This window comes from Kogia breviceps, chromosome X (assembly GCF_026419965.1).
Source record: "Kogia breviceps isolate mKogBre1 chromosome X, mKogBre1 haplotype 1, whole genome shotgun sequence".
NCBI classification, from domain to species: domain Eukaryota; kingdom Metazoa; phylum Chordata; class Mammalia; order Artiodactyla; family Physeteridae; genus Kogia; species Kogia breviceps.
Window position 1 is genome coordinate 96,472,551 of NC_081330.1, and position 22,758 is coordinate 96,495,308.

The window sequence follows — 22,758 nt, forward strand, 5'->3', positions numbered from 1 at the left end:
ATGATCAGACTATTACATTAAGCAATCAACAGCATGGGTGCAAAAAATATATATACATTAAAACCCTTTGTTGGAATGCTTCACGCTTTCCACAGAACAGAAACGAAAATAACCTGTTATACAATTAGTCACAAATACAGTCCTCGAGTTTTTCGGCCCATACACATGAGTATTGTCTAAAACATGTCTTCTTTTGTTTGTTTTTGTTTTGTGGTACGCGGGCCTCTCACTGCTGTGGCCTCTCCCGTTGCGGAGCACAGGCTCCAGACGCGCAGGCTCAGCGGCCATGGCTCACGGGCCCAGCCGCTCCGCGGCACGTGGGATCTTCCCGGACCGGGGCACGAACCCGTGTCCCCTGCATCGGCAGGCGGACTCTCAACCACTGCGCCACCAGGGAAGCCCAAAACATGTCTTCTTTGTAGCAGCTAGGCCCTGCCACCACTGTGCTTGGCTGAGTTCACAAATCTGTTGTAACCTGTAGCTTCCCTGTCAGTTCTCTGGCTCTCCTCTCCTGCTAAGCTTTGTTTCCTGGCAGTAATCAAAACCTTCCGCCACTCCCATAGCTACTGCTGCTGCCAGAACTACGATAGCCACCTTGGTTTCAGGGCTTGGCAAAGTATTGGCCTCCACCACCATAGGGGCCAGAACTTCTGCCTCCAAAGTTTCCTCCTTTCATGGGTCCAAAATTTGAAGATTGATTGCTGTAACTGCCAAAATCATTGTAGCTTCCACCACCTCCAAAATTGCTTCCACTACCACCGCCAAAGCCGCCTCCGCCTCCTCCGTTGTTATAGCTGTCACTCCCACCATAGCCACTGCCCTGGTTTCCGTAACCCTGTCCACCACTTCCATAGCCTCTGCTTCCTCCAGAGTAACCAGGGCCTCCTCCTCCATAACCACCATCATTACCAAATCCATTATAGCCATCCCCACTGCCACCGTATCCACCACCACGGCGGCTGCCACCAAAGCCACCTCGACCACTGAAGTTTCCTCCACGACCAAAGCTGTCATTCACACCAAAACCACCTCCACGACCACCACCAAAGTTTCCAGAACCACTTCGACCTCTTTGGCTGGATGAGGCACTAGCCATCTCTTGCTTAGATAGGGCTTTCCTTACTTCACAGTTGTGGCCATTCACAGTGTGGTATTTCTGAATGACAGTCTTATCTACAGAGTCATGGTCATCAAAGGTTACAAAAGCAAAGCCTCTCTTTTTGCCACTGCCTCGATCAGTCATGATTTCAATCACTTCAATTTTCCCTTGCTGTTCAAAATAATCTCTTAGATGATGTTCTTCAGTGTCTTCTTTAATGCCACCAACAAAAATCTTTTTCACAGTTAAGTGGGCACCAGGTCTTTGAGAATCCTCTCTTGAGACGGCCCTCTTTGGTTCCACAACCCTTCCATCCACCTTGTGTGGCCTTGCCTTCATGGCCTGAGGAACAGTAAATTCCTGCAGTGTCTCTAGGTTGCCCCCTCTCATAGAATATTTTTCTTCCCTTGTAGATGTGGGCATCTGACTTAAAAAACATGATGATGCTATATATCTCTTGAAGAGCCCCCCCATCAGCCTCGGCTGCTGGTCCACAATCCTGGCTGCACTGCCACAGACAAAGCGATCTCCGTGTGCACTGCCAAACACCCATATTCATTATGTAATATGTTATATCTACTTAAGATATGTTATTTTGGGCTTCCCTGGTGGCGCAGTGGTTGAGAGTCCGCCTGCCGATGCAGGGGACATGGGTTCGTGCCCCGGTCCGGGAAGATCCCACATGCCTCGGAGCGGCTGGGCCCGTGAGCCATGGCCGCTGAGCCTGGGCGTCTGGAGCCTGTGCTCCGCAGCGGGAGAGGCCACAACAGTGAGAGGCCCGCGTACCACACACACACAAAAAAGATATATTATCTTATGTGAATAGTTATAATATATAATTAATTAATATGAACTACATTAATATATGTAATATATAGTTCTATGATTATATTCAGTCTATTACTATATATTTCAGAGGTATGCTCAGGTTTTCTACCTTCTGTAATACATTTCAGGTTTTTGTAGTAGATTGCCCAATTGCCGCTTCACTTATTTTTACAGTTGTTCATAGTTGAAGCCCCTAATGGTCACAACATCCAGAGTGAAGAATACTTTTTTCCTTCTTTAACACCTTGATTTCAATCATTTCGTATAAAGTGAATGTCTATTACTTAGAAGAGTTCAAGTAGCTCAAGCTTCAGCTATTAGCATCATTTTGTAATGTGTAACCCGCTCCACCAGGAATATGTCTTGCTGTGATAGCCATCTATGAGGGGAGATTATTTAACACAGGACTACATAAAGATAACCAAAGGATTGATTCTGCATCCGTGATCTCACACTATGAAATGAGAATCATATAAATAAGAATAATCAATTTATTCAGCAACGAATAGTTAGTATATGGTGGGGCTCTCATACTCATTTCTAATTACTTCTTCCCCAAAGAATTGGTGAAAACCCTTAACACGGTGTTCTTGGGAAATGTTCTGAGCTTCTCTTCTTCCTGAGCTGAATAGTTTGCAGTTTGCTCTTCCCCTAAAAAAAAATCACTTTGGGTCCAGTTGGTTTAGCACTTATGTTGCAAACAAGATTTGTTTTTCTTCATCAGGCTCTGCAACATGTCTAGGTATGACCTCTGTCTTTCTGAAGCCTTGGAGCTTGGTGTTTTGGCCTGAGGCCATATGTTCTGGGGCCCACCCCTCTGTGTTGTGCCCCTTTGTCCCAGTCCTGCCCTGTTGTGGCAATGAGGTCATAGGGGAAAGAGCCATCCTCTGGTTCCTTGGGCAGGAAGTGTCATTTCTCTTCCCTCTCAACCTTGTGTCTATGAACCAGCTCAGAGCATTCATCTCACTGCCGGCCTGTTAAGGGCAGTCGTGAAGACCCACTTGTCCTCCGACTTGTTCTCTGCCAACTCTGCTTTGATCCAGCTCCTGACCAGTCCCCTGTCCCTGGGGCAAATCTTTCCTTTGGCATCTCAAACCAGCCTGTGGACTTTTGAGTTGAATCTCAAGCTTCTAGCCCAAAGTCCCGTGAAGGGCTTTGACTTTGAATGAAGCTAGGCTCTCCCAACTCTCTGGCTGCTTGAGGTTGTGATTCCCCTCTAAGCAAGTCCTTGAGGCCAAAGGTAAGGTCTTGGCCCATCGAAAAATCCCCTACTGCCTTTTTGTTGTCCCCAAGGAGGGGATTTAGACACTCTCAGATTAGGATCCAAGCTGATGATGGATTTTTCACTGGGCTGAACCAGAGGCCCAATAATATTTAACCACTGTTAAGTTGTTAAAATTCCTATTTAACATTGTTAAAAAGCAGCGGTGGCTGAGACCCTTTCATCATTTGATACTTCCATGTATATTTCAAAAAAAAAAACAAGATTAACAGAGAAGTTGGGGAAAAGAAACTGGTAAACTCTAAAGAAACTAATTTTAAAACAAAATTTTCTATTTCCTGTCAGGCTTCCAGTGTTCAAAAAAAAGTGAAATGTACAACTTAGATAATATCTGGTGAACTCTGTTCTGTACAGACTGCCTCTTTATTGAAGCCTCCTGTGGCATCATAAGAGACTCACAAAGATATCTGTTAATGAAAAGCTGGACAGCAAGAAAGAAGTAATAAGGATATTTTATCTCTTTGGCAGTCTTCTAATAAAAAAAAAATGAAAGGAAAGTAAGTTCATTTTAATTGATGAAAGAAACACGCATTTCATCAAGTTGGAAAAGGCAGATAAACACTGCTCGGGGCAAACAGCATTCCTTTTTGCTTCTTGGTTAAAGATGCTGAGCATCGCTCTGCTGGAACATGAATTAGGTTCATGGTAATTGTCTGTTTTCATATTTGGTTTTCCTAGGATTAGCATCATTTCTGATCGATAAGGGAATATTTCCAACGATGAGCACAGTGCCTGACACAGAGCTGGTATTCAATAAATCATTCTGGAATGGATGAATAAAAGATAATGCAAGGTCTCTTCCTGCAGGAATTTATTATCTACTTGGGAAGAGAAACACACACACACACACACACACACACACACACTCGATGCTTCCTATCATTTTCTTCATTGTTAATATTTCACTGTTATCTTATTTTTCATTATTAGTTTTGTGGTGTTTGTAATAAGTCCTAAAGGTGGTCAAAAATGTTCTTTGTACCCTGGACTGTGTCCAATTTTTCCAGCTCTCCAGCCTCAAGCTTGCCTCCCAACTCTGCCTGGCGTGCTCATCTTCCTCAGCAGTTGATTAACTCCTGTTCATCCTTCAAGGCTCAACATAGTTGATGTTCCATAAATGCTTGTATAATGAACAGACATCTTATCATTAAGATCACCTTGAGAGAGGTTAAGAGGCTCTGGACCGTGGAGCTGGTTCTGAAACTGACGGGGAGCAGAGGCCTGGAGAAGAGTGCAATGTGTGCAAGGTGTGTGGCCCACAGACAGCAGCACTGGCATCACCTGGGGCTTGTGAGAAATACAGCTTCTCAGGTCCCATCCCAGACCTGGGTGATTTGTACCCACATCCAAGTTTAAGAAACACTGCTTTTAGAGGCTTCATTTTGCCGCATGATGCCAAGGGAGAAGATGGACCTTGGCAGTTACCCCACCTAGGAGGCTGAGGACCCTGAACAGGCCTGGACAACTGCCCGGATGTGTCTCTTAAGGCTCCTGTTCCCTCCACAACCAAGGCTTGAGTTCAAGCCATTTTTGACCTCATAGAACACAATGTAACTGGTTACTTTTGTCTGGGGAAAATGCTGTTTGCCAGTGAGTTTTCTCCGTAAACACCGTGGAACTGCAGTTCCTCTCGTGGCCTTGCTGCCCGTTGGATATCGAGAAAGGATAGTCAACCTTCATTCGACTCAAAGTTTTATATGCCCAGGCCTCTGGCTGACTTTGCATTGCTGGAACCAAGCAAAAGATATTCCAAGCAGATCTCACAAGCATCCTTTCCACCCATCCCGTCCCACCCTTCTGGATGTGTGATTCTCTTGCAGGCTGGGGACAGAGTGTCCACAGCTAAGGAGCCCACAGCTTCAGGGACCTGTGGATGGAAGTGGATGAGTAAGACTTGACAAGGAGGAGGCCAGCACAGGCTGCCTGCTGGGTGAGGCACTGGGGATGTGGGCTCAACATTCAAACACAAGAGCTGTTTTACACCAAAGTGTGAGAGATGGAAGTTTCCAGAATTCAGCTTAGAGCTGGACCAAGACTTTCTCTGCCACCAGTGACTTCTTAGTCACAGACATGCCCAAACCCTCTTCTAGTCTGAGGGCAGCAAGAGCTCAGAATTCTTTGGCAGCAAGTGGATACATGGATTGGGGTGGGATGAGATAGAGGTGTACTTCAGGCTTCATCAATTCACCAGACCTGGAGCCAGGCCCTTTTTGCGGTACGCGGGCCTCTCACTGTTGTGGCCTCTCCCTTTGTGGAGCACAGGCTCCGGACGCGCAGGCTCAGCGGCCATGGCTCACGGGCCCAGCCGCTCCGCGGCATGTGGGATCTTCCCGGACCAGGGCACGAACCCGCGTCCCCTGCATCGGCAGGCGGGCTCTCAACCACTGCGCCACCAGGGAAGCCCGCACAGTTATTTCTTGAAAAAACCACACTACACTGCTTCTTTCTGCTTTTGGTTCTCAGAGGTGGCTTTCCGGGTGGTATGAAGAAATACACCTCTGTATTACTTAAGAGCTGCCTCAGCTTAAACATGTCATCTCGTTGAGTTATCCTGCGTTTGGCAAAGCCCAGGCCCATGTGCCAGGGCCATAACTAACTCCCTTTGCTGATTCAGGGTGGCCTCTGAATTCTACCTTGACCATCCAAGGCCTCACCCTGACAGTGATTGAGTGAAGGACTATAATCACTATAGTCACCAGTGACACTATAATCACCAGTGACACTATAATCACTGGTGGTGGTGACACCACCAGTTTCCTGGGTTCCTGCCTCAGCAGCTCCCACAAGGGACACAATGGGTAGCTCAAGGAGCAGCTGGCTGTTTTGATCACTTGCAAACATGAGACTTTTTAAGATAACCTTTAGGTGTTGCATTTGCAATACTAGGGAAGAACCTGCTTGAGTTCACCGTGGGCATAAGGGCAGGGAGAGTGGGGAAAGAAGTGGGTATTCGGAAGCAGGTGACAGGGGTTGGCAATCTTCCTGGCTTTTTAGAAAAGCATTATCTCTGCCTTTTTATCTTGCCTTTGCCCCTTGCTAACTACTTTACCTCACTTTCCTCATCCGTAAAATGGGCTGTTGTAAGGTTTAACTGGGAATTATGCATGTAAAATGCTTAGTACGGTGCCTGGTACCAGAAAAGCCCTCATTTACTGTTTGCTATTCTCTCTACTTCTCCTTTCCAGGGAGTCACTGGGGTGCTGGCGGAAGACACCCAATCTGCCATCCTCCCAGCCCCCAAGCTGAACAGCGCACCAGGGAAGCTGATGGGAAAATACCGTGCACTGCAGAAGGCCAAAGGGTGGTGGCTCCGGGCACGGACTCTTGGAGGCCCTAGGTGACCTCTCTGCTCCGGCGTCCGCCCTCCTCAGGTTTGAGCGGCAGAGCTCCGGGCGGGGTCGGGGGCGGTGCGCTCCAACCAGGCCGGCGCGTAGGCGGGCGGGCGGGGCTCCGCGACCCGACGCCCTCGGCAGGCAATATAGCCGCTCGGCTGAGGCGCTGGTGCGCGAGGGCAGCGCAGCGGGCGGGGGCCGCGATCCAGACACCGGAGCAGCTGGCACCGGGGTGGCCCGGAGAGGGACGAGCAACATGAGCAGCAAATGCGACGTGGTCGTGGTGGGGGGCGGCATCTCAGGTCAGTGGCGGCTGCGCGCCCTCCTTCCTCCTCCCGGGCTCCGACAAGTGGCCGCCCAGGGAGGCACGCGGGGCGGCAGTGGGGCGGGGTGCCCCAGGAGCCCCTAGACCCTCCGTGCGCCCGAGGGTATCTAGAGGGTCTCGAGCGTGCACACGGAATCCTCCCTCGGGGGAAGGATTTGGTGCGCCCCTAGACAGAAGCCGGGGGCTGGAAATCTGTTGAAGGTCTGGGGCTGGACTTTGAACTTTTCCCCCGGACAGCTGCCAAGCCTGAGCTTGCTGGAATTTTCAAATCGCGGGGGAAGAAAATGGGCAGGGGACAGAGTCTTACTAGGGGGTGGCATAAAGGTCAGTCACTTGCCCCAAGCAAAGGTCAGTGACTTTGTTGCAGCCTGACCTGGACACTCTAAATCCTTACTTGGAGCAGGCGTGCAGCACTGCGTGTTGTTATTCTGGAACCAGGAAAACGACCTTGAACAGCTCCCAGTTCAGAAAGGATTGGACCCTGGCGCAGTCGATTACCAACGACCCTCCTGACCCTGATTCTTTGTGGTTGCATGATTGCCATGTGTCTGCCTGGGGCTTCAGGACCTTCTTGTCAAATGGCTCTTCTCTCATTCCCTCCTTCCCCCACTCAGTGGCGGTGGCCAAGAAGCCCAACGGGGATGGGGACAGAAACTACCCTCTTAAGCCCAACGGGGGGAGAAGGGGACAGAGGGGCCCCCCAAAAAAACAGAAGCCAGAAGAAGGATGGGGGCAGTGGGGGAACGAACCCGCCCTCTCAGGAGGGTCAGGAGGTTCCTATGGGATGGAGTCAGTGGAAATAAGCAATGCTTCCAAAACAGCCTGGCCAACAGACCCCTGGCGATGCTTTGGCTGAACCCCAGGACCTCCTGGTGCTTGAGCAGTAATTAGGACACCTCCCCAACCCATGAATGTGTTGACTAAAATGAGCCCTAACCAGATCTCAGGAGCAGGGCTCCACCTTGCTCCCTGTGGGGCAGGCAGGGCAGAGGTCCTCCGACTCCCTTGTGCCAGGTGAAGAAACCAAGGTGTTGGATGTTGGGGGCTGCTCCTCCACTCCAGCCTTCCTCACTTTTGAGTCATCTCAGGGGTTACCACTTCTGTCTGCCCGGTTCCTCCTGAGCTCACCCATGCCAGGCTCTGTGGCCGGTGCAGCAGGTACACAGGTACATAAGCACAACAGCATGCTGCGGTAGGCTAAGGCTATGTAGATGCCGTTGTCTTTCAGTATTTTTGACATCTCTCCTAGAAGAACTTGGACTCAAAATCATATCTACCTAGGTGTTTTAAAAAATATCGCTAGGGCTTCCCTGGTGGTGCAGTGGTTGAGAGTCCGCCTGCCGATGCAGGAGACACGGGTTCGTGCCCTGGTCCGGGAGGATCCCACGTGCCGCGGAGCAACTAAGCCCGTGAGCCATGGCCTCTGGGCCTGTGCGTCCGGAGCCTGTGCCCCGCAACGGGAGAGGCCACAACAGTGAGAGGCCCGCATACCGCAAAAAAAAAAAAAAAAAAAAAAAAAAAAAAAATATCGCTAGATGTGCCTCCCTGCTGACTTGCACAGCACCCCATCTTAGGGAAGCTGAAGGCTCTCTTTCTAGGCTCCCAAAGTCCTTTTCTTGCCCAAACTATGTCTAACAGGTTCAGATTCTTCTGTTTTCCCTCTTATTTTGGCCTTTCTGATTCATACTCCAAACCTTCAAGCTCACTCAAATTATTCATGTTAGACTCATATGGGAAGGATAGATAAGGTGTTAGCTATTTTTCAACAGTGGTGAATCTCTACTCTGACCCCCAAACTCTCCAAACAAGGGACTGGTGAGGAGATCTGCCTTTTCTCAAGAACCTTACATAGAATAGGCATTGTTCTACATGAGGATAACACCAACTAGTCATAGCTAGGTTACAAGGTCCTTGTTAAAGGTAAGTGAAGCAATGTGTGTGGAAATGGCTTTGCAAAGAGTTGTGCTCATTTTTTCATACACTAGGCATTAGGGCCCACTGTGGTAGAGGATGCAAAAATGGGTCACATTATTCTTGCCCTGGAAGATTTGTCCATTCAGGAAGGGAGGTGAGGCATCCAAACAAAGACAATACAAGGTAGAAAGTGGTAGTGTCACAAGAGGGGTCCACTCATTAATTCATTATTCATTCATTCAAGGAACATTTGCTTCCTGTCCCACATCTTATCCCAAAGGGAATGAAAGATGAATTAGGCAGAGCCATTGCCCCTGGGGTAGGCACACGCTGAGGCAGGAGGCAGAGTCATGAACAAGTAAAACTAATGACCTGTGATAGATACCTTAGTAGCAGGAAGTTGTAGGCAAAGTGCATGTCCAACTCTGCCTGAGAATATCTGGGCAGACTTCACAGAGGAGGTGACACTTGAAGTCAATCTTAAGGAATGGATATGAATTCACCAGGAGACTAGATGAAGAAAGTATTTGAAGCTAAAGAGCAGCTTATATAAAATCATAAAATCACAAATATGTGAGATGTTCTCATGCTTAGGAAACATAAGAACTTCAGTGTGGAGTGCTGGGGGGACTTGTGAGAGACCAAGCTATAAAGGTGGGTTGGGATGAATTGTGGGGAGCCTTGTATGTCATCCCACAAATATTTAGTTCCTTCTGAGGTCAGTGAACAGCCACCGATGATTTTTCATTCACAGAGTGGCATGTGTCAAGTGATGGGAATATGGTGATGCAAAAAGAGGAACTTGCAGAATGGGGGAAAGACGGGACATCTAGAGTTGGAGGTGCTGGGTGAACTCCCAGGGAGAGATGTCTAGCATCTGGAAGTGCAAGGAACAAGTTGGGTTGACAGATTTGTGTGACAGAGACATGTTAGTTGAAGCCACTGAAGTCCATGAAATGACCCAAACCAAGAGCAGAAAGAGAAGAGAGGATGCCTGGGACAGAACTGGACAAGGGCGTGCTTCCCTCTTCCACTGGGAGGAAGATATTACAGTCATTCTTTTTAAATAATAATCTTTTAAAAAATTAATTTATTTACTTATTTATTTATTTTTGGCTGCGTTGGGTCTTCATTGCTGCGCGCAGACTTTCCCTAGTTGTGGCGAGCTGGGGCTACTCTTTGTTGCGGTGCGCGGGCTTCTCATTGCAGTGGCTTCTCTTGTGGAGCACAGGCTCTAGGCACACGGGCTTCAGTAGTTGTGGCACGTGGCCTCAGTAGTCGTGGCGCACAGGCTTAGTTACTCCGCAGCATGTGGGATCTCCTTGGACCAGGGATTGAACCTGTGTCCCCTGCATTGGCAGGTGGATTCTTAACCACTGAGCCACCAGGGAAGCCCTACAGTCATTCTTTATAGTTTGATGAGAGAGATGAGGAAACTGAGAAACTGAAAAACACTTAGTTAACCTCAGATCTTAGCTCAGATGTCATTTCCCCGGGGAAGCCTTCCCAAATCCCTCTAACTGGGATTAGATGCCTTTGTTTAATTTTCCTCTGCCATCTTGTTCTTTTCCATGAGTTTTTAATTGTTCATATATTAATGTCATTTCTTGTTCAATATCTTTCTCCTCCGCTAGACTGTAAGCCTCTGGAGCCCGGGGAGGTGTTTCTTTTTCTCCCTGAGAACCCCTAACCCCAGCTCCAGAGCTCTGCCTGGCCCAGTTAGCAGTCAAAATGAGTTGAATTAATGAACTTTAACTTTACACCAACAAAGCAGCAGTTGATTGGATCTGATATTCACATCCATTCACTACCAACCCTTTTGCATGTCCTGCCAAATCATATTGAGAATGGGAAAAGTGGTAAAATCAGAATTTGGGGATTAGTCAGTGACTGACACACTGGTTTAAAAGAGTCTGAATTAGACTGGTTTTTTAACTTTGTTAATTATTAAACTTGGGACATTCTGGTCATTCTGGTAATTCTCTGATAGTTTGCAAAGCTGTCAGCAAATTTTAATCACTCCCTTTGGGATAAACAGATGTACTGGGGGTACAGCTGGTTAATATGTAACTTTCTTATTTAGTGTTTGAAAAGTTCCAAGGCAACCGTAGAACAGCTTTTTGTTTTTGGAAATGTGTGTGGTATATAAATGCACACCTCCTGAAATCTCTCTCGCCGGAGGAGCAGGTCATCTCTGGAGACTTGGCAGAGTAAATGGCATTTCCCACATGGAACTGGACAGCAGCATATGGTTTCTGTTCCTAGTCTTGGTTTTAAAGTTTGGTTTGGTAGAACCATGGAAACTATCTTTTGCAATTCTGGAATGGCTCTTGCTCAAGCCTCAAAATAAAAGCTAAAAAGGGAAACTTGAAGCAGAAAGGAGAACTTTTTTTTCCTCCAGGCTTGAGAGAGGAGATCTGGCCATGTGAGGGTGGCAGGCACTTGTCTAAGAGTCTGAAGGGATCAGAGCCAGCTTTCCAAGTGGTAACCAACACCTGGGAGGTGATCTGTGCAGCCAGGAGGGCCACCTTGCTGCTGGTTGGCAGAACTGGCCTGGGCAGGGGCGTCAGAGAGGGCCCACGAGGGGTCATGAGTTGAGGGACGCAACAGGCAGACGTGGCCTGTATGTTAGTGGCAAAAGCCCTGCCTCACCTTTGATGAAGAAAGATGGAGAACTTCCCTGGACTCCTATAACCCACCTGAATGTTCTAAAAAATAGTAATCGGATAGAAGTGCTTGGAAATTTGTATATCCCAGTCAAGGACAGGATATAGCGAAGCAGCATGGCAATGTTTAAGCAGCATACATCAAACATCAAACAGACTTGTTATGAATCCCATTTCCTATACTTACCTATTGTGTCACCTTAAAATTTCCCTCACCTCTCTGCTCTTCAGCTGCCTTATCTTTATTTTTTAAAATTTAATGAATTAATTAATTTATTTATTTTTGGCTGCGTTGGGTCTTCGTTGCTGCGCGCAGGCTTTCTCTAGTTGTGGCGAGTGAGAGCTACTCTTCGTTGTGGTGTGCGGGCTTCTCATCGCAGTGGCTTCTCTTGTTTTGGAGCCCGGGCTCTAGGTGCACAGGCTTCTGTAGTTGCGGCACACGGGCTCGGTAGTTGTGGCTCGTGGGCTCTAGAGCACAGGCTCGGCAGTTGTGGTGTACGGGCTTAGTTGCTCCGCGGCATGTGAGATCTCCCCGGATCAGGGCTCGAACCTGTGTCCCCTGTATTGGCAGGCGGATTCTTAACCACTGCGCCATGAGGGAAGCCCCCAGCTGCCTTATCTTTAAAATGAGACTCCTAATGCCTTTATTGGCGGAGAGGTTGTTGCTAGGATTAGAAAGAATGCACATGAAGGACTGTTCACAGTGGTCATTATGGTGTCAGCTTGTACCTTTTGAAAAAGACATCTTTTTTAGCTTCTAGGGTTTTTTAATCTGTGGGAGTTGAGGCAGGCACCTCTGTGTAATCACATCTCCCTCTTTACTAACCAGTCATTTTTCTTGCTGTCAGGCATTTATAAGGTGGCAACAGGATGCAAGGTATATACGCAGGCATGGTTCCGGCCTCATCCTGCCCCACCCCCATCCCTTCATTCCCTCTGGTGAGGAGCCTGAAGAGCTCAGGCTTACCTTGGGCTTCAGAGCCACTAAACCCACTGTGTTCCTCTGCAGAAGACATTTTAAAAGCACTAGATCTGTATCTCATCACTACCCCAGCCTGGCTGTTATTCCTATTCTGACCTGGTCCTCATTTTCAGCCACCCGACTCCTGTCTTAATTATAAGAAATAATAAGTGGGACTATTATTTATGTCTTTAATAATATTAATTATTTAATAATAATAAAAGAGCCAGCATTTTTGAGTGTTGTCTATATGCTAAATTGAGTAACAGTGAGGTGATCCTAGTATTAACATCTGCCGAGCACCAAATGAATTTGAAGTCTTCGTGTAGAAATCTGTTCTGTGTTTAGAATTTCTGACATGTTTATCTCTTAAATACATATTAAAAATAATTGGAGTTTAAGATTTTTCTTTCAGTTTAGCTGCTGACTTTCGTATATCTTCTGAGTTAGTAAATCATACACAAGCCAAGAAAGTAGGGCTGTGAAGCAGCATCCCTCTTACAAGATAATATTCCATGAGTGTGTTTGTGTGTGTGTGTGTGTTAGGGTGTGTACATGCACAGCCACTAGCCGCCCCCTCAACCCAGCATTTGACAGTAGAGTCGACTGGCACACTGCCATTTCAGATCCATTAGTGGTTAGTGGCCATTTTGTCAGCCTGATTAACGACAATAGCCAAGGTCGGCTGTGTGCTTGCCAGATGCCAAGCCCCATTCCAAGCACTTAACATGCATTTCCTCTTTTAACCCTTTAAACCACTTTTTGAAGTATTATCCCTACTTTCTTTTTTTTTTTTTTTTTTTGTGGTATGCGGGCCTCACTGTTGTGGCCTCTCCCGTTGTGGAGCACAGGCTCTGGACGCTCAGGCTCAGCGGCCATGGCTCACGGGCCCAGCCGCTCCGCGGCATGTGGGATCTTCCCGGACCGGGGCACGAACCCGTGTCCCCTGCATCGGCAGGCGGACTCCCAACCACTGCGCCACCAGGGAAGCCCTATCCCTACGTTCTAAATGAGAAAACTAAGGCACGGAAAGGTGACCAACTTTGCTTAAGGTGGCACAGCTGGTTAGTGGTGAAACCACAATTAACGCCATGCTCTTAACCTCTGTGCTCTACCACTGCTGATTTATTCTGCCCCCAGAGAAAATGTCACTGCAGGAGCAGTTAGTTCCAGTCTCTGAACGTTTGCCCATTATCAGAGCAGCCATCTCCTCTGTAACAATAACTTAGAATTTGTTTTGATACAATTTGTTCACACCGGAACAATGGAAAACACATACACACTGAGTAATACAGCTGATATGTATGGCATCGAAGTTTGAAAATCAGCTGGTTTACAGCTCATACAACTTAATATTAAACAAACAAACAACCCAATCCAAAAATGGGCAGAAGACCTAAATAGACATTTCTCCAAAAGAAGACATACAGATTGCCAACAGACACATGAAAAGATGCTCAATACCGCTGGTTATTAGAGAAATGCAAATCAAAACTACAATGAGTAGTTGACCTCACACCAGTTAGAATACCCATCATTAAAAAGTCTACAGACAATGCTGGAGAGGGTGTGGAGAAAAGGGGACCCTCTTACACTGTTGATAGGAATGTAAATTGGTGCAGCCACTATGGAGAACAGTATGGAGGTTCCTTAAAAAACTAAAAGTGGAACTACCATTATGACCCAGCAATCCCACTCCTGGGCTGATATCCAGAGAAAACACTAATTCGAAAAGATACATGCACCCCAATGTTCATAGCAGCACTATTTATAATAGCCAAGACATGGAAGCAAACTAAATGTCCATCAACAGATGAATGGATAAAGATGTGAGATATATATATATATATATATAGATATATCTTATTCAGCCATAAAAAAGAATGAAAATGCCATTTGCAGCAACATGGATGGACCTAGAGATTATCATACTAAGTGAGGAAGTCAGACAAAGTCAAATATCATATGTTAGCAATTATATGTGGAATCTAAAAATGATACAAATGAACTTATTTACAAAACAGAAATAGACTCACAGACATAGAAAACAAACTTATGGTTACCAAAGGGGTTAGTGGTGGGGGAGAGATAAATTAGTAGGTTGGGATTAACATATACACACTACTATATATCAAATAGATAACCAACAAAGACCTGCTGTATAGCACAGGGAACTATATTCAATATCTTATAATAACCTATAATGGAAAAGAATCTGAAAAAGAATATATATATGTGTATATACATATATATATATGAGTCACTTACACCTGAAACTAACACAACATTGTATATTAACTATACTTCAATTAAAAAATGGTTAAGAGAGGGCTTCCCTGGTGGCACAGTGGGTAAGAATCCTCCTGCCAATGCAGGGGACACGGGTTCGAGGCCTGGTCTGGGAAGATCCCACATGCTGCGGAGCAACTAAGCCCGTGTGCCACAACTACTGAGCCTGCGCTCTGGAGCCTGTGAGCCACAGCTACTGATCCCGCGTGCCTAGAGCCCGTGCTCCACAACAAGAGAAGCCACTGCAATAAGAAACCTGTGCACCGCAGCGAAGAGTAGCCCCCGCTCACCACAACTAGAGAAAGCCCGTGTGCAGCAACGAAGACCCAATGCAGACGAAAATAAATAGATAAAAAATAAAAAATTTTAAAAATGGTTAAGAGAAAAAAGAAAGAAAGAATATACACAGATATATGGATTATCACTGAAAAAGAAATCTGCTTTTTTAAAAAACATCTTTATTGGAATATAATTGCTTTACAATGATGTGTTAGTTTCTACTTTATAACAAAGTGAATCAGTTATACATATACATATGTTCCCCTATCTCTTCCCTCTTGCGTCTCCCTCCCTCCCACCCTCCCTATCCCACCCCTCTAGGTGGTCACAAAGCACCCAGCTGGTCTCCCTGTGCTATGCGGCTGCTTCCCACTAGCTACCTATTTTACATTTGGTAGTGTATATATGTCCATGCCACTCTCTCACTTCGTCCCAGCTTACCCTTCCCCCTCCCCGTGTCCTCAAGTCCATTCTCTACGTCTGCATCATTATTCCTGTCCTGCCCCTAGATTCTTCAGAGCCATTTAAAAATCTACTTTGAAATGCAACTGATAGGGCAAAAAAAAGAAAGAAAATCAGCTGTTTTGATGATTTCTGCATTTTTGACAATAAATACGCGGTGACCTCTGACTCAAATTTATCCTATGAACTTGAAGAGATAATTTAGCTTCTAACTTATTTCTCTAATATTTTGGGCCTCAGTAGCATTTTCATGTTCTATTGACATGGTAAAGTCAGTATAATGTTCTGGTGTCAAGTATTTCTCCAGATACCAGTAATGACAACAAATGTTGCTATCACCAAATTCTAATGTTCGTACATTTCGTTATTCCTGTCAAGATTCAAACTATATATGCATATGCACTTGACTGATGGACACTGAAGCAGAACTTCTACAGTTTAGTAATATTTAAAATTAGTGAGTATTGAATTATTACAGGTGGCAAGGTCATAGTATAATAGCAGATGTCAAGTCAGCACCTGGGACAAATGAAATGTGTACAATAGCATGTGACTCTGTATCAGAACTCCCACTAACTTTTGTTTCATCTTTGGATTTGATGGCCGTTATAGTTATAGTCTTAGCAGTGTTCCATGTGTATGTCTGTTACTGGATATCATTTACCATGTTTAACGTAAATTACCTGTTTAAGCATCTGTGAACCCTCACTTGATCATAGGCTGCTCAAAATCAGGGACTTTGTACAATGTATTTCCCTATCTCTGGTGTTTAGCAAAGAACCCAGCTCACCTTAGCCCCCAGAAATTGATAGAATCCCTTGATCAGTTTCGTGGGTCTTCTCAGGCTTTGGACCCAGAGAAGGTAAGCCTTACAACAAGAAATCTGTTGAAAGAATGGACCTAACCTTTCATTTCCTGGAGGAAGCAGGATAACACATAAGTTAAATGCAAGGACTCTGGGAGCCTAAGACTTGGGTTCAAATCCTACCTGTGTCCCTAACTATATAGCTTGGGTTAGTAGCCTACTTCCTCAGCCTCCAGATTTTCACTTATTAAGTGGAGTAATGGTCCTGGGGCTAACTTCTGGAATGCTCAATCAATATTAACTCTGCTGTTTTTACAAAAGTCAGCAGGCAGTACCTAACTGAGGGGATCCTGGAAATGTACAAGATCAAATGCACTTGTAAGTCCAAAAAGTGAGCCAAATTGAGAGGCCCTGTTCAGAATGAGTGTTTTTGTCCCCATAACAGAATTCTTTGGAAGTTTTCTGAGGTGAAAAATGCAGCATTACCATTTGGCAAAGGCCCCAAGTTTGTTGGGCTTAGCTTTTTAGGACTGTCTCTGAATAAAAGTCACTATTTCCCTTGAGAATGGTATAAAATTCTTTCCTGACTTTGACCATCCAAATCCCATAAATTCCTCCTGAGCTAAAAAAATGTTTGCTCTAGGGAATTCCCTGGCGGTCCAGTGGTTAGGACTCCGTGCTTCCACTTCAGGGAGCACAGGTTCGATCCCTGGTCGGGGATTTCAAGTTCACAAAATGGGTCCATCTTCAGTCTCCTCGGTTAACTCAGTAAACAAAGGCACTACAGAAAACCAAGTCCCAATCAGCATGTGTTAGTTTACTTAAGGGAGGTACAGAAAGAAGAGTAAGACCAAGTTCCTACCCTCAGAAAACTTAAAATGCATTTGGAGACACAAGAGCAGCACATATAGGCAATAAGAAAAGACTAGAAATAATAAATAATTGAGTTCTGGGGACTTCCCCAGTGGTCCAGTGGTTAAGACTCTGCGCTTCCACTGCAGGGGGTGGGGGGCATGTTCGATGCCTGGTCTGGGAACTAAGATCCCACATGCCACGCGGCGTGGTCAAAATGATAATAATAATAATTGAGTTCTGTACTGGGGGACCCAAGAACTAAGTTAGATAGAGGAAATCACTGAAGACCCCAGGAATTGGAGAAGTTCTCCTTAAAGGAGTGGAATTTGAACAGTTCCTGAAGAATAGTTAAGGTTTGGGGTCAGTAGAGAAGAAGAGAGAGGCTTTAAAGATGGGAGGAATAATATAAGGCCATAGGCTCCAGTTGACAGGTGATATTTCTGTTGTTTATAGGAAGGTAGAAAGTACAGCAAGTCTAGAATAGTAAGATGGGGAGATAATGGGTAATAAAGTTCGAAGGAGGAGGGCAGGATCAAGCAAGGAAAAGCAAAGTGAGTGAGTTATGTTTTTCTGTGGTTGGAAAGAAGGAAGCATTGACAATTTTTACTATAAACATAAGAATGGGCAGTTGTGTGCCTGATAGGTGAAAGAGGGTAACCCTAGAGCCAGGGCAGCCAAAAGATGGGTAGTAATTCAGGAATAGATTGAGAGGTGATCAGCTGTGTATAATGAATTGAGTTATGCTGAAGCTCAAGGCAGGTGGCAGGAGAAAGGGAGGGGAGGCAAGAATGGAAAGAAGTATTTCAATGGTACACTCTCCTTTTTTCTATTTTACTGAGAACATACCCAGAAAAGAAGTATCACAAAAAATAGTATTTCCCCCCTGAAGTTTTGTAATTGAAATGGAAGGACTTGACTGTATTTTAAAATTTCCTTTAAAAAAAAAAAAAAAAAAGATCAAAGAGGTTTTCTTCCTAAGGGTTGTGACCCAGCTTACTAAATGACAAACACACATCTTGGGCAATCTCAAACACAAAGTGAATAATAGTTCATCCTTTTTTGTAACATAAAAGTTGTCATTGAAACTTGTTGTTTTGTGAGAGAGAAGGCAAAATCAGAAAGCAAGTTCAGGTAGGTTTGGCCTTTCAAATGTTAGTTATGTTACCATAGTCTCCATTTAATGGCATCTTAAATGTCATGTCCTAGTTAATTTCACCTTCATGTCAGAAGTTTACACTCTTGATCTCATGTCATCTCATCCCTTACCTGGGCCGTTTTTCACTCTGGACTCATCATCATCATCAATATTTATCAGAATTCCACAATGGTGAAGGTGTCCTTCCAGGTCCTTAGTTTTGTTTGCTCTCCTTCCAGCCTAAATAATCCCCCCCTTTTCGTTTACCTTGCAGACATTTCCAATGATTCTTTTATAGTGAAGTTGGAATCCTGACCTCATCTTTTGGAATTGGAGCTACTTTTTATTCCTGTGATCCCGGTTGTGTTTCTGTCTTAAATTGTGTCTTTATAATTATGTTTAATTCTATCTCACTTCTTTGGGTTATTTTCCAGTTAAAACAACACACTCTTTGGAAAAGTTTTGTTACCCAACACGGCTCCCTTTCAGATAACTTAGGGTAAAGTGAAGAATTAATAATCAAATTAATAACCAAAGTTCCCTCAAAAATTTTTAGGAAGAAAGGGCACTGATGTAAATGAAAGATGAAATCACATTCCTTCTTGGTTATTTACAGCTTAAAGAATTTTTTTGGAGATGTGGGAACATTTTTTTAATAAGGTGAATTGCAGAAATTATATATATTGTGCAAATCTGTAAGTTACAGAAAGAGACAGAAAGAAAATGAAAATCATCTATAATTGATTCCCCCACACACACAAAACAGCCACTGTTACTATTGTCACCTATATTTTCTTTTTGCAAACCACCTATTGTATTTACTGTACTCGCTGGTGGTTCTTTTTAAATAAATAACATGTTATGAATGTTTAACCATGTCTTAAATGCTCTTCTGTACGATCTTGATAACTTTATATTATTTCATTTGATATTTATTTACCAATCTTCTATTGCTGAACATTTGTGTTGTTTCCAAATTTCTGCTATTTTAAACAAAGCTATTATGAATATCCTCATACCCAAACCTTTGTGCATAACTCTGATTATTTCTTTAGGAAATTCCTAGAAATAAGTGTTGGGAATCCTTTTAAGGCATTTAGTAATGATTACAAAATTGTCACGCCAAGAAAGTTTCATCAGTTTAAGGTGGAATTTTAATAATGGGCTTCTTAGTTACTTCACTAGGAAACCAGTATTTTTCCGTCTCTGACATAACAAAGAGAAAACCATCGTTCTTCACCAGCTCAGTGTTGTAATTTAATGAAATTGTAGGTGCTAGGTTTTGTAAATGATCTTTAGTCTTGTAAAATTCCAGTGGTGGCAAGTTATTATTGCTGTCTACGACATTAAGGCAAACCATTTTTGCAATTAATGCTCTATGCCTACCATGATTTACTAGGTATTTATATATTTTTATAGTGCTTTAACATTTTTTGAATACCATTATCCTGTGCTTCTAGAAGTTTGAGATCATTAATTAGATAATTCTGTTGTGTTTCAGTGCAGAAAAGAAAAAAGGATAGTCCTGTAGCAAACCATTTTCTATGATTATTTTTACCCATCTAGATAAGACATGAATATTGCCTTGGTCCACAGTCTATTGTAAAAGCTGATCAACCAGCTGTTTCATGTTTTACATTTTAATTTCCTCTCTACTTTGCATTCAAATCCTCTGATAGATTTTGGTTTATTTAGGAGTCCTATAAGATACAGCTGATTGTTTTCAGAATAGTCCTTTTATGCTATGCCAGTTAAAGTGAAACAGCCCTTGTTACGTACTGATGATAAGCACATAAAGGTATACACTCAAATGAGTTATCCTCATTTCATCAAATATGTTTTCTTATTTTGTTGTTTCTGCAGGGGAGAAAAAGAAGTCAGGTTTGTCCATTCGTTGATTGATTCATTCATTCAATAAACCCTTATCAAGTGCTTTATTTACCAAGCATTGGGCTAGGTGTGGGAATATCCAGATGGGTAATCCATGTTTCCACCTTTGAAGGGTACATCAAGCAGAAGGAGGTGCATGCAGCCACATACAGGTGAATTCTCTGAGGGGTGGTGTGTGCTGAGAAAGATAAGTTCATCTGGTTCTGATGACACAGAGGAGAGGAGGATGGCAGTTTCACCTCAGGGCCTCAGAGGACCCAAAGGAAGACTTGGTGATAGGATTTATGAGAGAGATAATTAGCCAATTCAAATATTCTTCCATAAAATATAGAGTTAAGTGGTTGAAGTTTAAATCTACATTCTAATATACACATGGCATTGAAATTTCAGGTTTGTTCTTCTTGCCGTTGGCCTTAAAATGGGAGTATAGTGGATGCTGTAGTGGGCTGCCCAAGCCTCCTTTAGGACAGTTTTTCCCCCATCTACTGAGAGTGTTGGCTGCTGCTTGTTCACAGCTGAGTCCCTCTCTGGAAATTGCCCTTGACTGGGGGGAGCTGACTTCCTGCAACAGATGTGGGGATATAGAGGCCTGGCCCCCTTGCCTCAATGCAAGACAACTCTGAAGGGCCATCTCAGCTGTGGAGCCCCCTGTAGGATTGACTGAGGCCTATGTTGTGACTGCATTTCAGTTCAACCTTTTCCTCTGTCCAATCCTGCTTCACTTACATTTTTACTCGTGTTGAACCCTGATAAAGCTTCTATATGCAAATCAGGTTCAGAAGCTTCTTGCCATGGACCCTAATTTAGACAGACAATAATTGAACAGCATTTTTGTTCTGCACATCACAACATGTTCTAACCACGAAGCTTCAGTCAGTTGGAGGTGGAGGCCGTTAAAGGACTTGGCCCTTTCCAGGATGCAGGATGCCAATAGGGCCGGGGAGGGTGATAAGCCTCATCAGTTCTGGATAATCTGTCTTAGGTGTCCTGAGAGTCCCTGGAACAGGGGTGGATGGTGGAGGCTGACCACTGCACTGGCCCATACAAGCTCTGGGGAATTCAGTTCGTCTCTCACCACTCTGTGTGCTGATTTAGAGGTGAGATTCATAGGCTCTGATCTGGACTTGCCACAAATGTGGATGTCTTTCGTTATTGGAGAAATTTGTGGCGGTGCAGCCAAGGCATAAATTATGAAACACACACCCCTAATCTGTGAAGACGATTCAGGTCAGGAGCCATCCATCTCTCCCAGGCTACCATTTTGGATCCAGCTCAGATTCTGGGTTATTGGCAAAATGGTGCTGTTGGTGTCAATCTCTGTTCTTCCCCTAATACTACAACCATTTCATGCAGCTTCCTGTAGGATTTCTTATAGGGAACTGGAGATACTGAAAGTGATTCTAGAAATGGATGATGGAATCCCAGAAGGAGAAGAGAGAAAGTGAGGCTGTGAGGGAGCTATTGGTAGGATTTGAGTGGAAAGGTTCATAGATTGGGGGTCTTGGGTTAAAGGACATTCATATGAGGTGGATTTGAACAAGTGAACTAGAAGGATAGAAGATCGTGATTGCAAAGGAGGGTGCTGTAGAGTTTGGATAGGTAACCTTTTGACTGTACTTCTTGGAAATGACCATTAATAGCATTTAAATGAGTTGCAACATTTTGAATCAGCATGTCCAGAGATAGTATTCTCTGTGTGATTCAACAAACAATTTAAAGGCCAGAAAAATGAATGCCTTAAAAAAATATAGTAATCTGCTCTTGGTTTTACAATTGGGCAGAGGACACAACTATTCATTAAGTCCAAGTTTAGGGATGACTTAACTCTAAGTTTAGGGAAGGCCCATCTGCTGGATTGAGAAAGGCAGGAATCCTGTGCTTTGGGTCCTGAAGATTCTAAGCAGAGGTTTTGTTCCGATTGCACGCACATCACTGAAAGGATAACCCCTCAAATGCTGACTTGTGTGTGACTGATGGACACAGAACAGGGAGGGGACCCAAAGCAAGGTGCTCAAGGTCTGGCAGTGCAGAGCAACAGGGAGACAAAGAAAGACTTTCCCTGCCAGCTTACTTTTTGGAAGATGATTGGAAAAGCATAGGAAAAGGCAAGGGCTATATATAATTCAGCATTATATAAAGTCCAGTAGGGACAACACATTGTCACATCCCATGGCAAAACAGAGAGAGGAGAGAGAGAGAGCCTGTCCTTCCCATGCCCTGCCAAACCAAAGATTATAGAGCTAGACTATTAGTATTATGATGACATTGACACTGAGGATTCTGTTCTCTGACTGAAAAAGATGAAGCACGTTACTTGTGGAAATGTCTGCAAAAGGAAATTGTGGGCTAGTTTTTAATCCTGTGATTCAGCCTCTTCTGTTTACTATCTACCGAAAAATCTTGTCTGGCAGCATGCCAGTCTGTTTCTGTCCGTCTGCTGCTGTAGCCTTTGATTGAGAAAACATTAAAGTGAGGGCCTTCTCCGTGCCAGGTGCTAGGAATGAACAATCAGGAAGCACTTCCGGTTTAACACAGGTGTGCACACACAAGGAATCATGTTAAATTACATTTCTTGTGCCTATTGATTGTGGATGCGTGCACAAAAATGTCCTTTTTCAATGAAAGAAACCTCCGTG

The 22,758-nt window shown here is 44.5% G+C and overlaps 1 protein-coding gene and 1 pseudogene across 1 annotated transcript in view; one reads left to right on the forward strand and one right to left on the reverse strand.

Annotated features, from left to right (window-relative positions):
• Positions 1-538: 538 nt before the first annotated feature.
• On the reverse strand, positions 539-1,438 carry LOC131748162 (heterogeneous nuclear ribonucleoprotein A1 pseudogene; annotated as a pseudogene).
• Positions 1,439-6,676: 5,238 nt separating this feature from the next.
• The window catches only part of MAOB (monoamine oxidase B), a 107,000-nt gene continuing 90,918 nt past the window's right edge, over positions 6,677-22,758 (forward strand). Inside the window, exon 1 of the mRNA XM_059050271.1 lies at positions 6,677-6,843. Within this exon, the coding sequence (XP_058906254.1) occupies positions 6,798-6,843 (46 nt within the window). The 5' untranslated portion in view covers positions 6,677-6,797. The remainder of the gene's footprint in view (positions 6,844-22,758) is intronic.